Source organism: Miniopterus schreibersii (genome assembly GCF_964146895.1).
Source record: "Miniopterus schreibersii genome assembly, chromosome: X".
Taxonomy (NCBI): Eukaryota; Metazoa; Chordata; class Mammalia; order Chiroptera; family Miniopteridae; genus Miniopterus; species Miniopterus schreibersii.
Genome location: NC_138104.1, coordinates 19,213,769 through 19,229,101, shown reverse-complemented (window position 1 = coordinate 19,229,101; position 15,333 = coordinate 19,213,769). Strand labels below are relative to the sequence as shown.

The following is a 15,333-nucleotide window of genomic DNA, read 5'->3' as shown; positions in this document are numbered from 1 at the left end:
AATGTACTTATCAATAATGCTGAAGGCCTTTGAGTTATTTTCTATTTGTTCAGCAACTTTTTCATTAGGACCATAAGTTTCTTTTGATAAGTATACTTACGTGTTCTAAACACCTTTTAAAGAACTTTTTATGGAGATGCTACAGCCTTCTCCTGTTTTACTGGCAATGGCTAACTTAGACGTGCACATTGGTAGATCGAGAACAAATTTAGGGTTAGGTAAATTCCAGTATTTAAGAAATATATAGACAGTCCTTTAAAATGTCCATTTATTCAACCAAGTCATTGGAGTAGGGTATGACATTTGCTTTGCAGCAATCTGCTTTTGGACACTTAGAATTTACAAGTTAATTTACTTAGCCATGTTCCTTGTTCGAGAAGCTGGACTTCATAAATGCACCAACAAGACAATCACTGAGAAGCCTCTTTTCTGTGATTATTCTCAATAGTCATCTATTGCTGCAAACTTAACACAGTTTTTCACCTCATTATTCTATACATTTTGATTGAACAAACTCATCCTGAGCTACCCTATTACACCAATAAATTGGCTTTTTGGTTGAGTCCTAAATTTTTATCTTTCTTGGCATTGAGAATTGTGGTTAAAGAAGGGGGGATCCTTCCACCTCTTCTCTCCGGGAAAGGAGCAAAGCCTCCCTTGTTCATAGAAAATGAACAGATTTACCTATGCCTTTGACACACACTAGTTTTCGGCTTAAAGTGGATTCACTGCATGTGGCACTTAATGTTTTTGACAAGTGTGTGCAGTGGACTTTCTGGCACTTCATTTCCAGTAGCCGTATTGTAGCACTTGTTTACCATTTTAAAAACCCAAGCTCGGCCCTGGCAGGTGTGTTGGTTGGAGCATCTTTCTGTACACTGAAAGACGGCGGGATTAATTCCCAGTCAGGGCACATACCCGGGTTTCAGGTTTGATCCCCAGTCAAGGAGGCAACCAATCAATGTTTCTCTCTCTCTCTCTCTCTCTCTCTCAAATCAATTTTTTAAAAACCTCAAGCCCAGTTCTCCATATTTTTTAATGCTCATCACCTATGGAGAAAAATTTAAGTGATCAAAGTATAGAAGAAGATAAATATGCTTATTGTTCTGCCTGATATAAAATTAATTGTGAACTGACAACATATTTTAATTAATAGATTTTCCAAGAGGTGAAAAGCAGTGATATTGCTAAAACCTTCCGCAAAGCAATCAACAGGAAAGAAGGGATTTGTGCTCTGGGAGGAACTTCAGAGCTCTCCAGTGAAGGAACACAGCATTCTTACTCAGGTAATAGTTTCATGTGCATTAAGTTAACACAATGAACTAAGTAGGGTGCATGCTCTAATGTCAAGGAAGGTCTTTAGAGAAACACTGCCTCCTAATTAAGAATAGAGAGGTCCTTTGCAACATGTATTTGGACTTGCAACGCATACTTGCTGTAAGGGAATTATAAGTATTGTATGGCTTTGTTAGCTTGCAAGAGACATGATACAATATGTGCAATGACAAGCTTTATTATAGAATTCTATAGTAATATAAAAATAATTTTTTTAAGTTTTTAACTAAATTCTCTAAGAATCCATTAACTGTGCTGTTTTTGTGTTTTTCGGTTGCATTCAAGTGTCTGGGTTTCCAAAGAGGATAACCACATGTTTGTGACACATTAATGTTCAGCATTACTGAATGACTATTTTAGGCTCTAGAGTCATATTTAACCTAGAGTATGAACTAATTTCTTGTTATTCAACATAATTTTAGAGGAAGAAAAATATGCTTTTGTTAACTGGATAAACAAAGCTTTGGAAAATGATCCTGATTGCCGACATGTTATACCAATGAACCCAAATACGGATGACCTGTTCAAAGCTGTTGGTGACGGAATTGTGCTTTGGTAAGATGTTGGCTTATTTTATACCCAAATTTCCAAAGATAGCATTCCAGCTTCATCTTGGGGAAATAGTTAGAACTGAAAATTGTATCGGTTCTGCCCATTTCATTTCATCTCTAGGTCTGTCCAAAAAAGTACCACCAAAACATGAATCTAGCCATAGCTGGTTTGGCTTAGTGGTTAGAGGGTCAGCCTGCAGACTGAAGGGTCCCAGGCTCATTTCTGGCCAAGAGCATGTACCTCAGTTGCAGGCTTGATCCCCAGCCCCAGCCGGGGAGCGTGCAGGAAGCAACTAATCCCTGTGTTTCTCTCACATTGATGTTTCTCTCTCCCCCTTTCACTCTCTCTGAAAAGCAATGGGAAAAATATCCTTGGGTGAGGATTACAAAACAAACAAACATGAATCTAAAGCTCAATCATTTAGCCTGGGAGCCTCTTTATAGGGAAACTATCAACTTCAAATTTCTTCTCATCATTGAGCAAGTAGCGCATTACAACTTTGTTGAACTTAAGTATGCCAATATCTTTTGATTCTAAAGTACCATAGCTTCCAAATGAAAAAAAAGCTGCTCTTCAGTTCTCACTCTCCAATTATTTCTGAAAAATGCATTTGTCACTGCTGCTGCCCAGAGCCAACAGTATCTTGGCAGAAATGACATAAGATTATCAACACTTTGTCAGTTGATGCTCCTATTTATAAAGGCAGTGTAGCACAGGAATTAAAGGCATACCCTATAATCAGTCTGCCTGGGTTCATCTTCAGGCTCTGCCACTCAGTAGCTGTGTAACTGTAATCAAGATTTCAGCCCCTTTGCATTTCATTTTCCATCTGTTATGATTTCTATATGGTACTTTCCTCATAGAGCTGTTGTGAGCATTAAGTAAATGACTACATACATATGGAGTGCTTAGAACCGTGCAGTGGATATATTTTACATGACCATATACAATGCATAAAATTCTTTTTTGCAATAAATTCATTTTGCTTGTTTGAAAAACTGATTTTTAAAATGTAGGATACCCCCTATTTTGTCATTTATAAGTGCTAAAGAAATAATTCCCTGTGTTTTAATAGAGAGAAGTAATATGGTACTATTTATTCAATATGTAAATTTTGCAAGGAAAGCAACATCATTTTTCCTATGCATAAAAACATGTTTCAGGGCAATATTATAAACATCTAAAATTTTAGAGTCTAACTCTAAATTTTACCAAATGAGATTCTTCCTAATAAGTTACAGATTCTAGCCTAATTAACATAACCTTTCTTTCTCTTACCACTGTATTATGTGCATCAAATATAGTGTGCCTAGCTCATCATTTAGGCACTCAGTAATTATTTGGTGAATGAAAGAATTTCATGCTTAACCAATTTTACCTCTGTGGATAAATGGCATTTTTAATTGTGAATTATATAATCTAGAAGAGACTCAGTTTCAATGTGGGATTTTATGTTTTTAACATTTATTCAAGAAAGTACTTTTCAATATCTAAGTTATTCATTTTTATAAAAGAATGTGGAAAATACAAAATAAAATGAGAAAATATGCCCCAATCCCCAACTCAGAAGTACCCAACTACTGTAAACATTTTGGTCTTTTTTGGCGATCAACATGATAAAAGTCATGTATTGCATTTATTTCTTCAGATTACATGAGAGCTATAATAAGCCTTAAAATATTTGTGAATATTTACAGACTCTTTACAAATAAATCAACTTTGTATCATAGAATTGTACGCTTGAAACCTATACTATTTTATCAACCAATGTCACCTCAATAAATTCAATGAAAGAGAAATCAATTCATGTTTCAATTTTGTTTCAGTAAAATGATCAACCTTTCGGTTCCTGATACAATTGATGAAAGAGCAATCAACAAGAAGAAACTTACACCCTTCATCATTCAGGTATGCATTGTTCTTCCCGATGTCTGCTATGAAACTACTATCTGAGGACCCGTTCTGCAGACCATAGGCTCTGGATTTGTATCTTCTCATTTAATTCTTACAACAACTCTTGAGTTTAGGATTGTTATCCAGGCTTTACAGAGAAGTGAGCTGGGACTCAGAAGCGTTTCTGAACTTGCCTGAGATTAATGTCGGAACTTTAGGTATAATTCCAAAGCCCTATGTTTTTTCATTGCATGCTGTGGGTCAAACACGCAGAAATAAGCAAACATACAGGGTAGGGCAAAAGTAGGTTTACAGTTGTTCATATGGAAAATAGTACAATTATTAAATAACAATACAAGAATAAACTCTTGTTTCAGTACTCAAAACTGTAATCCTACTTTTGCCTCACTCTGTATTTAAGCTCTTAATTAGCATATTTAAGGAATGGAGTGTTTTTCTTTTCCATTAAGTGGGTATTAGACTGTTAGATAGCAAAATTTCCTCAGGCAAGAACACCTCCTAGGATGTAGAGATTGAGAACTAGAACTCTTTCAGCTATATGCAGTAGACCTTTCATTAGACATTTTTAGAAATACGACATTTAACCTACATGGATATACTTACTCTAGTAACTCAGCCTTTTCCTTTACTATTTCCAAAGGGACCAAATAAAAATACCAAGTAACTTCCCATGGAATTTTGGAAAAGACAATAGCAATAAGGCTGAGATTTGTTTTAGCTATGCTTTTAATACTAATGTCTGGAATTTGTTCTCTGTGGATCATGTGTGGCTGAAACTAATACAGGGTTTTAATTTCCTGGTTGAGTATTGTTTTCAGTGAAGGGAGAAGTAGATGCATTAAAAAAATGGAAAGGTCAAGAAGCAAGTGTGTAAATTGGCTGTCTTGCAGGAAAACTTGAACTTGGCACTGAACTCCGCTTCTGCCATTGGGTGTCACGTTGTGAACATTGGTGCAGAGGATTTGCGGGCTGGGAAACCTCATCTAGTTCTGGGACTGCTTTGGCAAATCATTAAGATCGGTTTGTTCGCTGACATTGAACTGAGCAGGAATGAAGGTAATGGAACACAGTCGTTATTTTGAAAGTTGTTTATTGTGGGGGGGGGGGGTTCCTAGTCATTCGGACTGTCATACTTTCACTTAATTGAGGTGATTAGATGATAAAATTAGCATAAGGTAATGCTATATAATGTTATTCAGGAAAACAGCCTACTTATAACTTTCTTTTGTTTTTTTTAAAATATGTTTTTATTGATTTCAGGGAGAGAGAGAGACAGACAGAAACATCGGTGATGAGAGAGTCATTGATTGGCTGCCTCCTGCATGCCCACGACTGGGGATGGAGCCCACAACCCAGGCATGTGCCCTGACCGGGAATCGAACTGCGGTTTCCTGGATCCTAGATCAATGCTCAACTACTGAGCCACGCCAGCTGGGCATACCTTTCTTCTTTAGTAGTAATTAACACTTGTCTGGTACTTTAGAATTTATTTTGCAATAAAGACAAAAGCACAGAGAGTTTAAGGAACTTTCCTAAGGTCCCCAAACTTGGTATCTGTTCTTTTCTGCTTTGCCCACAGAAACCCCACCCCTTTACCACCCTCCACTCTACCACTATGCACCATCTCCTAGTATTTTTAATTCCTTTTATATTCTATCATAGACTCGGACCTCTTAAAAATATTCCAACCTGCCCTTGATGGTCTCATATTTCCTGAACCAGCAGAAGGGCCACCCTTACAGCATAGGTTTTTAAATCACATCGTGGATTTGTAGAATGTATAAGCATCTGCAATACAGTGGTCATGGGGTCTTAGGGAGTACCACATTATCCTCTGCCTATAAAGCTGAAAAATGTAAGCAGCACTGCAAGTATTCATATCTTATTCCAGAAATCACCATTTCAACACTCACTTTTGAGAAAGAATATATATTTGGAGTTCTCAGTGTTTCAAGGTCTCATAATGTCTGTCAAGAGTCTTATTTGGTACATTTTTATCCATTATAAGACTTGCACTTCCGGAATTTATTGCATTTACACTTCCAATGCACTCAAAAGTGCCTATATTTCAACAAATAAAGGTTTTCTAATCGCCGGCCATCTTCACAGCAGTATTTGTCTTGTTAAAGGAGTTCAAGTCCTTTGAAAAAGGAGAGGGAGACAACAAAATAAAATTACGCTGGCTCATGTAGTAAATCAAATGATTTCTCTTTGACAAGGTCTTAGGTGCATAGATGTCAAGCTGTTTGATCTTTTCCAGCCTTTGACTTGGCAGAGATGGGGAGCAAAAAGAGGGTTCTGTGCAAATGATCGAGCCACCTCTCTCCTTGCTAAAATGTCTCAGTGCCAAAATGACACAGCATGAAGCGGAGTCCTTGAAAGATGAAATTTGCCTGAGAGGCATTACTTAGACCTCTTCAGAAATCAGGCATTTTCAATCTTGTACAATATAAGTCTCTTTTATTTTATGGGAGGTAATTATTGCATAAGGATTACACAACTTCTTCATAAAACAATGCTTAAATTTAGACAGTTCTCTATGCCAGCCATTTTCAACTGCTGTGCCACAAGAATTTTTAAAGCATGCAATACCTGACTATTTAGTCAGGGGCACTGACCTCTTTCCCCTTAGATTATCAAATGAAATAATGACAATGGGCCAACACAACAGGAGCCATCCAGTGTGACTGAATCAAAATTATACATATTTTCTTGTCAGATCGGCAAAAAAATATAACATATTTTTCGGTGTGCCACAGAATTTTAGTAATTGGTTTATGTGTGCCATGAGATGAAAAAGGTGGGAAATCGCTGCTCTATGCAAATATCCAAGCTCTATTTATTTTCTGTAGGAATATTTACCACAAAAACAAAGCAAGAAAACCTGCTTCTTCCACACATTCAATTCAACAACAGAAACTATTGAGCAGACTTTACATGTTAGATGCTATGGAAAATGTAAAGTTGAATTGTATTCTGTTAAAAATAGGTTTAACCCTTTAAGAGTTAATAAATTATACTTAAATATAAATACCATAATGCTCTTATGCTCCTTTAAAGAAAAAGTTAAGTAAAGGCTCCACTATTTTAAACATTGTCCCCAAAATCATTCATTTTAATTATTATTTAACAAAAACAATTTATGTAAATATGTGATATAATGTGAAAATGCTCATCTTAAAAGCTATAATTTATTTGGTATGTGAAAAATAATAAAAAGGGGGAAAATTATAATATTGTATATTTGTGTGTATTCTCATAAGACAGTGTCTTTATCTGTATCACCTTACAATTATCTACCTATGTATTTATCTTTTATTAGACTATGAGTACCTGGAAACCAGGAAGTGGGTCATGCTGGTTTTTGTATCTCTATTATTTAAGTGTGAAAAGACTAAATGAACTTGTAATGACCATTATCATATAATATATTGGTCATGGCTTTGTTTTGTTTTTCCTATAGCCTTGGCTGCTTTACTTCGAGATGGTGAGACTTTGGAGGAGCTTATGAAGTTGTCTCCAGAAGAGCTTCTGCTAAGATGGGCAAACTTTCATTTGGAAAACTCGGGCTGGCAAAAAATCAACAACTTTAGTGCCGACATCAAGGTAACTCTGCAACGAACCATAACACTTTGGGGGGATATAATGACTTGAGAGATTTTATCTCAGCTTAAGAGAGGGAAAATCCTACCAGTTAATCACCAAGCCTTGTTGCCTCTTGGCCCCAATGATAGATTTCAGTAGAGAGGTGGAGCCAAGTAAGGAGCATGAGCACCAAGACTAGCTTTCATTTTGTGGAAAAGAATAAAAGTATTACAGTCCTAGCATTTTATATTCTGCTTACTGTTAAACATGGAGTATAAAACGATGGGCCATGACTATGTTATTTCTAACTGCCCTTCCCAGGCCTCGGGGTGCCTGTTAGCAAAGACCTAGAAGAGAGAGAGGGCCTTAAGATGCCCCTTCCTCTTTCCTATTTGCCTCCTCTCCTGTCCTGTGCTCCCACCTCTAGACATTGAGTTCTTGAGGGTACTGATGAGCTCTTATATATGTCTGTGTCTCCTACCTCAGCCCCTGCCCCAGTGTGCTCCTACTAAGTCCACCTCTGACATAACAGATGGCTCATAAAACACCTGCAAAGATTCCTTGCATTAAATAGAATTCTGGAGCTCACTGCTCACCGTGAACAGGAGGGGGAAACTAGCAAGGGAAGGAGACATTGGTAGCATTCATTTGCCACATGGTGCCCTTGGCTTCTCAAGGAGAGAGGGCCAAAATTATCATAGCAAATATAGAGTTCTCATTAACTTTCTAGGCTCTCTCCCAAATCCAGATGTTGGGCTATAGCGAACAAATTCAAGGATCTTTACCAGATGTCACTGACCAACAGGGCTATGAAAACAGGGGGCTATGATCATATCAATTTGTTCAAGTAATGGGATATTTGCACTACTGATTTCATCAGTGAAAATTATGGATAGCCTCCAAATTATCAGACCAGTTGGCTTCAACCCTTCTTTTAATTTACACAACATGTTTGGCCCATTATATTTTGCTTTATGCATTAGATGTGTCCTAAAAACCATTCGTAAGTGCATTTTATGTCCCGAGATGTAGCTTAAATGTACAAAAGGAAATCTTATTTTAAAATGAAGCCTGCTTTGAATATTTTTAAAAAGCAAAGAATTGTTCAGTAATGTGAAAGGGAATTTCCAATTTGTCTGTATTCAAGTTTTCACCTGCAAATACTTTTCAGTGTAGTAAATACAGACTCTGCATTGGTCTGTTCTTTACCTGCTCTGCTCAGATGCATAAGATTGGGTTATATATTCTTCCTGCACCTTTAGCAGGTAATTAATTGTAAATGAAAGCACTATCACACTGTCATGCACTATTAGAAGGAGGAAAATTCTGTGTCCACTAATGATAGAATCTGGGTTTTGCATTTCATGAATTGCTTTGAAGTGGCTTTCACTCACCTGATTCTCCCCATGCTTACAATAATGTAGGGTACTGGGTATCAAACTCACTTGGGTAGCTTGTTTCAGATGCAGCTTTCTGGGCAGTTCCCAGAGAGTCATCATATTTGGTAGGAATGGGCTTGGATCCAGTAATTGGCATTTCGAACAATATCCCGGGGATCAGGATGCATATAATCTGCACAACTTACTGTGAAAAACATTCCTTCATAGCCTGTCTTGACTCTCAAGGCCCAGTAATATGAAACTATCATAGTTGAGAAAGTAGTCTTCAGATATAGCAGGATTAAGGCCTCTCAACTCTAGTTCCTGTCCTCTGGACAGTATTCCAGAGAGGCAGAATTTTACTTAATATGGGTATTGAAAACCCCTTTTAAGTGTTTGCCCTAGTATAATGGTTTTCAAGCTGTGTTCTGTGGAGTATCCACACAGCCTGAATTCACCCAGCCCAACCCCCCAATATGAGCAATGTCACTTTGTTTTAGGAATTGAAATTTCAAGGGAAAATGTTCAAGTGCTGAAAGAGTTCAGAAGCTCACAACAAAGAGAGAGGCTTGTTTTTTGGTTAAGTATATTCAGATCATAAAGGGCTAAATGTTATTTCACCAGCTGAAGTGTTGCTCATTAAAAAATGTTTTTAATTTAAATTTACAATTAAATACATCTTTAACATAACTAATCTCTTCTCCATAGGCTACGATATGTATTGTGCTTTGTAATGATATAACCTGTTTATTTTCTCTTTCCCTATGCTTCCTGGATTTCTACTCTCCCACTGATTTTTTTCTTGCTTATTTTGTCTACCAAGCTTATTGACTTCAGTAATTCAGTGAAGGTACAGAACTAGTTTTGTGTCTACTAGCATTATTGTATTGACAACATCAATAAATTGTAAAATTATGACAAAATACAGTTCATCCATTTTCAAGGCAGACATAAGACCAGATAGGTGAACTTTTCTGGGGGAAAGATCTGTAAAATTAGAGGACAGAGATTTGTGCCATATATTGTTATAAAACTCAGTACAAATACCCTTCCAAACATGGGACAATAGGATACATTCATTCTTTGTAAATGTGATCTCACTGACATTTTCAATTCATCCGTAGGATTCCAAAGCCTATTTCCATCTTCTCAATCAAATTGCACCGAAAGGACAAAAGGAAGGTGAACCACGGATAGATATTAACATGTCAGGTTTCAATGTAAGTATTGGTATTTCTTGTCAGTTTTACAATCTTACAAAATTATTGTCAATTTCTTATAAATACAATAATCTATAATTATATGTAGTGATATTGGCAATTTTAAGTATGATTTTTAAATTATTTTTAAATTGCTATGTTTGTTATTCAGAAGCAGAAAGACTGGCTTTGATTTATTTTGAGAGTTCATTAGTGAGCTCCATAATTGTGGTGGTATTGGTTTATAATGGATGGCATAAAATATTCAGAGCAAGTATGGGGAAGTAAGTACTAGAGACTGGCCTTTCCTAAATATTTGGATTATAACCACAGTGATAGATTTAATGACTATGTGCATCTGTTATTCCTGTGTTGAGAATAATGTGAATATGTTTATACTCCTGATCCATGAAATACAATCTGGGGAATTGCTAACATGAACCATGTTCCCTGGTTACACCATTAATTTGTTCAAAGATCAGGAACTACTTCCTTCCCAAAATTGGATCCCACTTTGTTCATCCACAAAGTAAGGAGTTGGACTAGACTGTTTAGTGTCAAGCTTCTAGGATCCTGTCATTCTTTATACTCATTAGACATGGAATGCATTCTACTAATCTTAAAAATCCACATTTCTAGCCTATTATGCAATAGGATTCAGTGGATTACACTAGCTAAACCATTTACACTGCCCTTACTAAAAATGAATTTGTAACTGACTTGTCTGTTTATATTGCTGTCTCTGTTAAATATGAAACTCTTTGGCTCAGGGCACTCTTGGTACAAATGAGGCACCGTTTTGTGCACTCAGGGAGCCAAGTGCCTGGGTAAATGGCACCAGGATACTGATTCTGATTCTGATAAAACTCTTAGTTTCCCCAGATTGATCTTCTTAAAACACTCCTTTCTTTGTCTCTTCCCTCCTCAGAATCTTTCTAGGATTCCTCATTGACTCTAGAGTTCAGTCTGAAATGTCCCGCTTAGCATTTTAAGGCCACTCCATCTCATCTCTCCTACCCAGTGTTATTTTCCACTAATCTGTTACCCTCCTCCCCCCAAACGCTCATTTTATTTATCTCAGAGCCTTTGCTCATGCTTTTCCCTTGTTTTTCAGAGTCCTTCATCTTTTAGCCTTACACTTGCTTTAGGATTTAATTTAAAAATCTGAACAATTGTAGCTTTTTCTTGATGGGGTTTAGCATGAGAGATGTAATCCCAGTTGAGATCTATGATCTGGTGCCACCTAGGGTATTTTCAAGATACTGCAAATCCAGCATAGTCTTTTTTTTTTTCGTCTTTTTTTTTTTTTCATTCAAAACAATTTTATAATAAGTCCCGTATGTTGGCTAAGAGAAAGTAGAATTGTATATCCAGCCTATCATTGTAAGGAAACATTTCTGTATTTTTAGTGTGGCCTCTTAAAAATGTCTTCTTTTACTTCAACAGGAAACAGATGATTTGAAGAGAGCTGAGAGTATGCTGCAACAAGCAGACAAATTAGGTTGCAGACAGTTTGTTACCCCTGCTGATGTTGTCAGTGGAAACCCCAAACTGAATTTGGCCTTTGTGGCTAACCTGTTTAATAAGTATCCAGCACTAACTAAGCCAGAGAACCAGGATATTGACTGGACTCTATTAGAAGGTAACTAAAGATTTTTCAGATTCTAATGAGTGGAACTACAGAGCAGAAATATATAGGCCACGATGAATTTATAACTTGACTTAATAAGTTTCCTTATCTACTTTCCTTTAGCAAACATCTGCTAGAAGTAGACTCAAGGACTGAATTTTAAAAATGGCAGCTGACAGAAAGGGATGATACAAGTAAAGAAAGGGAGGATATGAGGGAACTTTTAAAGTAAAGTAGTCTAGGGCCACTTGGTTTAAGGCCCCTTAATAAACCAATGTTTAATTTTAAAGTTAGATCAATTTTTAAACATCTCACCAGAAAAAATGCACATCTGCATAAAATTTGAGCTATAAATGTACAGTATTTATGTTTCATTCTTCCATAGTCAGACTAACTGAAACTAGCCACTCCCCTTCCTTTCACACTTACCTACTCAAAAAATAGTAATAATGTGTGGTAATTATTTAAGTCTGGAGAAGGCACTTTACCATTTCCAGGTTTTATATATATATGAAGTATAGTATTTAAAAATTAACAAATGTAAATAGTAGTTGTTGCATATCCATTGGCATTACTATCAGATGTTTAAATTTTATGCTTTTGAAGTTTCAAGTAATTTGTTGCTTTAATATAGGCATGTAAAAGAAGCACTAATGTGTAGTTTAGAGAACACATAATACAAAATACAGATGATGTATTATAGAGTTGTATACCTGAACCCTATAATTTTATTAACCAATGTCACCCCAATAAATTCCAAAAAATTTTTTTAAAGTTAAAAAATGGGTATGGGGGAAAGGGGAGACATCTGTAATACTTTCAACAATAAAGATAAATTTAAAAAATAAAATAAAATGATTTTAAGGAAGGAAAAAATGGGTAGAGGGGAGATGTGAATTACTATGAGTATAGGTTCCTATGACCAGAGCAAATTTTTAAAAATACAAACTAAACTTGATAACATCAGTTGCTTTGAAGTATAGGGACTTTTGGAGATATTGGAGATGAATTAGAGGGGGTAGGAGACTATAAAAAGTTCCTAAATGTCTAAATTGCTTAACTGGTTATAATAAGGTTATCTTCTTTAATTTTAAAGTAAATCAATAAATTTTAAAAAACAAGCATGCATCTAGAGAATGTATTTAATAAGAATGCTTGGAAAGTCATATTGGAGAAAACCTCTAGATCTATAGAGGAAATAACCTGATATATTGGTTGACATTATATGCACATGTACAAGGTGTTTAATAAATATATAAAATTTGTGAATATTCTTTTTTTTTTTTCTTTTTCTTTTTTGTGTGAATATTCTTAATAGGAGAAACTCGTGAAGAAAGAACCTTCCGTAACTGGATGAACTCTCTTGGTGTTAATCCCCATGTAAACCATCTCTATGCGTAAGCCTTCTTACTGCCATTATAAATAGTAATGAACATCATGAATGGGTGCTACACAAATAATTACAGCTCTAAACATTTTCTAAATGTTAATTTGTAGTGATTATTTATATTGGAAAACGTTGAATCATGATATCATCAACTATAAGTGATAGAATGCATTAATGTCTTTCTGGGGAGCAGATACCCTAATTTGAGACAAAGATCAAGGAACGCTTCAAGCAGACCATCCGTGATGCCTGGGGGCCTTGTGCTCACTGTTCCCTCAGCCTGGAGTGTTCTTTTCCATATCTAGTGCCTCACTTCCTTACTATATTCCCACCACTGATTCAGATCAACACTGATTCAGGTGTTGACCACCACCTGCCACTTTCTAACCCCTAACCCTACCTCTTTTTTTCTTCATAATACTTATTTGCACCCCCAAATCATATCCATTTATCCATGTACTTGTTTACTGTCTCTCTCTCTGACTCAATGTAGAGCAAGGGATTGTTCGCCTATGTGCCCAGCTTCTAGAGCAGTGCCTTGCAAACAGTGAGCTCTCAACAAGTACTTTTAAGTGAATCAGATGGTCTTAGCTCTATTTTCAGCATAGATTGATAGAATATATGTCTTGGGTATTATCGATGGTTTTATATATTTTGTTCAATGGTGTCATGTTATTGTTTTTAAGGAAACAAAAGCCAAGCTGTCTGCAAACACTAATTAAATTATTTTTAAATCATTAGTGACCTGCAAGATGCCCTGGTAATCTTACAGTTGTATGAGCGAATTAAAGTTCCCGTTGACTGGAATAAGGTTAATAAACCCCCATACCCAAAACTTGGAGCCAACATGAAAAAGGTATACAACTAAGTTGCCTCATATCTTTGTTACTGACTGTTTTTCTTCTAAGTTTGTTTCTTTTGTTTGGAAATCTCTTAACTCTAAGCTTCTTGCCACAGGAACTGCATCTTATTTACTTTTCTGTGCTAAGCATCTGGCATCACACATGTATACAGATTAAACAATTGAAATCTTTAACCATTTACTTTTGTGTGTTTGCAGCTAGAAAACTGCAACTATGCTGTTGAATTAGGGAAGCATCCTGCCAAATTCTCCCTGGTTGGCATTGGAGGACAAGACCTGAATGATGGGAACCAAACCCTGACTTTAGCTTTAGTCTGGCAGCTGATGAGAAGGTATGATACACAATTTTAACTATTTAAGCTTCACTCTAATACAGGTCTGTGATCTAGTCCTTATCATTTTTGAGTAAACATGTCAATGAGTACACCTTTGAAATTTTTGTATTTAGACCCTGAAATGAGCTTAAGTAATGAATGGATGTTGTATGTTTGGTGGGAGATGACACCTCCTTGAGAGTTAGGCAACAGAACTGTGAATATTTCCTTTTCTCATAAGAAACCTGAGCCATACACTTGAGCCTCATTTAGTGTTCAATGACTAAAGAAATAATCAGCCAAAGTTTTGAACATCCCATGTATCCATTTGAAAAAGATCTCTTAACTATAATGCTGAAAAGCATTTATGATGACTGGGTACCAGTCAAAGCATAGCTTATTTTAAGACATTTCCACTGTCAGACTAGTACAAAATGTGCCTGCTGTAGACCGTTGAGCTTGCTCATTAAAGCCCTGAAAATCTTAGAGCCCAACCCCAGCATGACCACCACTGCAAAGGGTAAATCAGTAGCAAGCTTCTTCTACATGAAATATTTTTTTTCATATAGGGTGGCTCTCTTTCCATAAAATCGTTAGTTTTTCAAATCTAAGAAATAAAAGAAATGGAAGATAAAGCATCTTCGTAATGGTTACATTTTTTCTCATAAAGTAGAATTGACCCTTTGCTTCTTCTTTTAGATATACCCTCAATGTCCTGGAAGACCTTGGAGACGGTCAAAAAGCTAATGACGACATCATTGTAAACTGGGTGAACAGAACATTGAGTGAAGCTGGAAAATCAACTTCCATTCAGAGTTTTAAGGTAAGAATTTCCATGTGTGACTATTAAATATTATGTTTGCTAGAAAGTATCTATAACTCTAGAAGGACAACCTTTGGTTTCTTTGTGAGTGAGAATTATCATTGGGCTAATGGCAGGATTCTCTTTTAATTCTCTGGGCTTTTGTTTTGGCAACTTTTTGTAAGTATATTGAAATTTGTACACATTAAAACTCTCAGATTTGTTCTCCTTTTACACTAGGACAAGACGATCAGCTCCAGTTTGGCAGTTGTGGATTTAATTGATGCTATCCAGCCAGGCTGCATAAATTATGACCTTGTTAAGAGCGGCAATCTAACAGAAGATGACAAGCACAATAATGCCAAGTAAGGGAT

General features: G+C 36.2%; 1 protein-coding gene across 2 annotated transcripts in view; it reads left to right on the top strand.

The window, feature by feature from the left end:
• Nucleotides 1–15,333, top strand: part of PLS3 (plastin 3) — an 80,097-nt gene that overhangs the window by 62,084 nt on the left and 2,680 nt on the right. For both annotated transcript variants that reach the window (XM_081125062.1, XM_081125063.1), the window contains exons 5-16: nt 1,157–1,286; nt 1,758–1,890; nt 3,714–3,795; nt 4,692–4,857; nt 7,265–7,407; nt 9,890–9,985; nt 11,411–11,606; nt 12,913–12,991; nt 13,723–13,837; nt 14,042–14,175; nt 14,857–14,980; nt 15,200–15,324. In XM_081125062.1, coding sequence (XP_080981188.1) covers nt 1,157–1,286; nt 1,758–1,890; nt 3,714–3,795; nt 4,692–4,857; nt 7,265–7,407; nt 9,890–9,985; nt 11,411–11,606; nt 12,913–12,991; nt 13,723–13,837; nt 14,042–14,175; nt 14,857–14,980; nt 15,200–15,324 — 1,523 coding nt within the window. The remainder of the gene's footprint in view (nt 1–1,156; nt 1,287–1,757; nt 1,891–3,713; nt 3,796–4,691; nt 4,858–7,264; nt 7,408–9,889; nt 9,986–11,410; nt 11,607–12,912; nt 12,992–13,722; nt 13,838–14,041; nt 14,176–14,856; nt 14,981–15,199; nt 15,325–15,333) is intronic.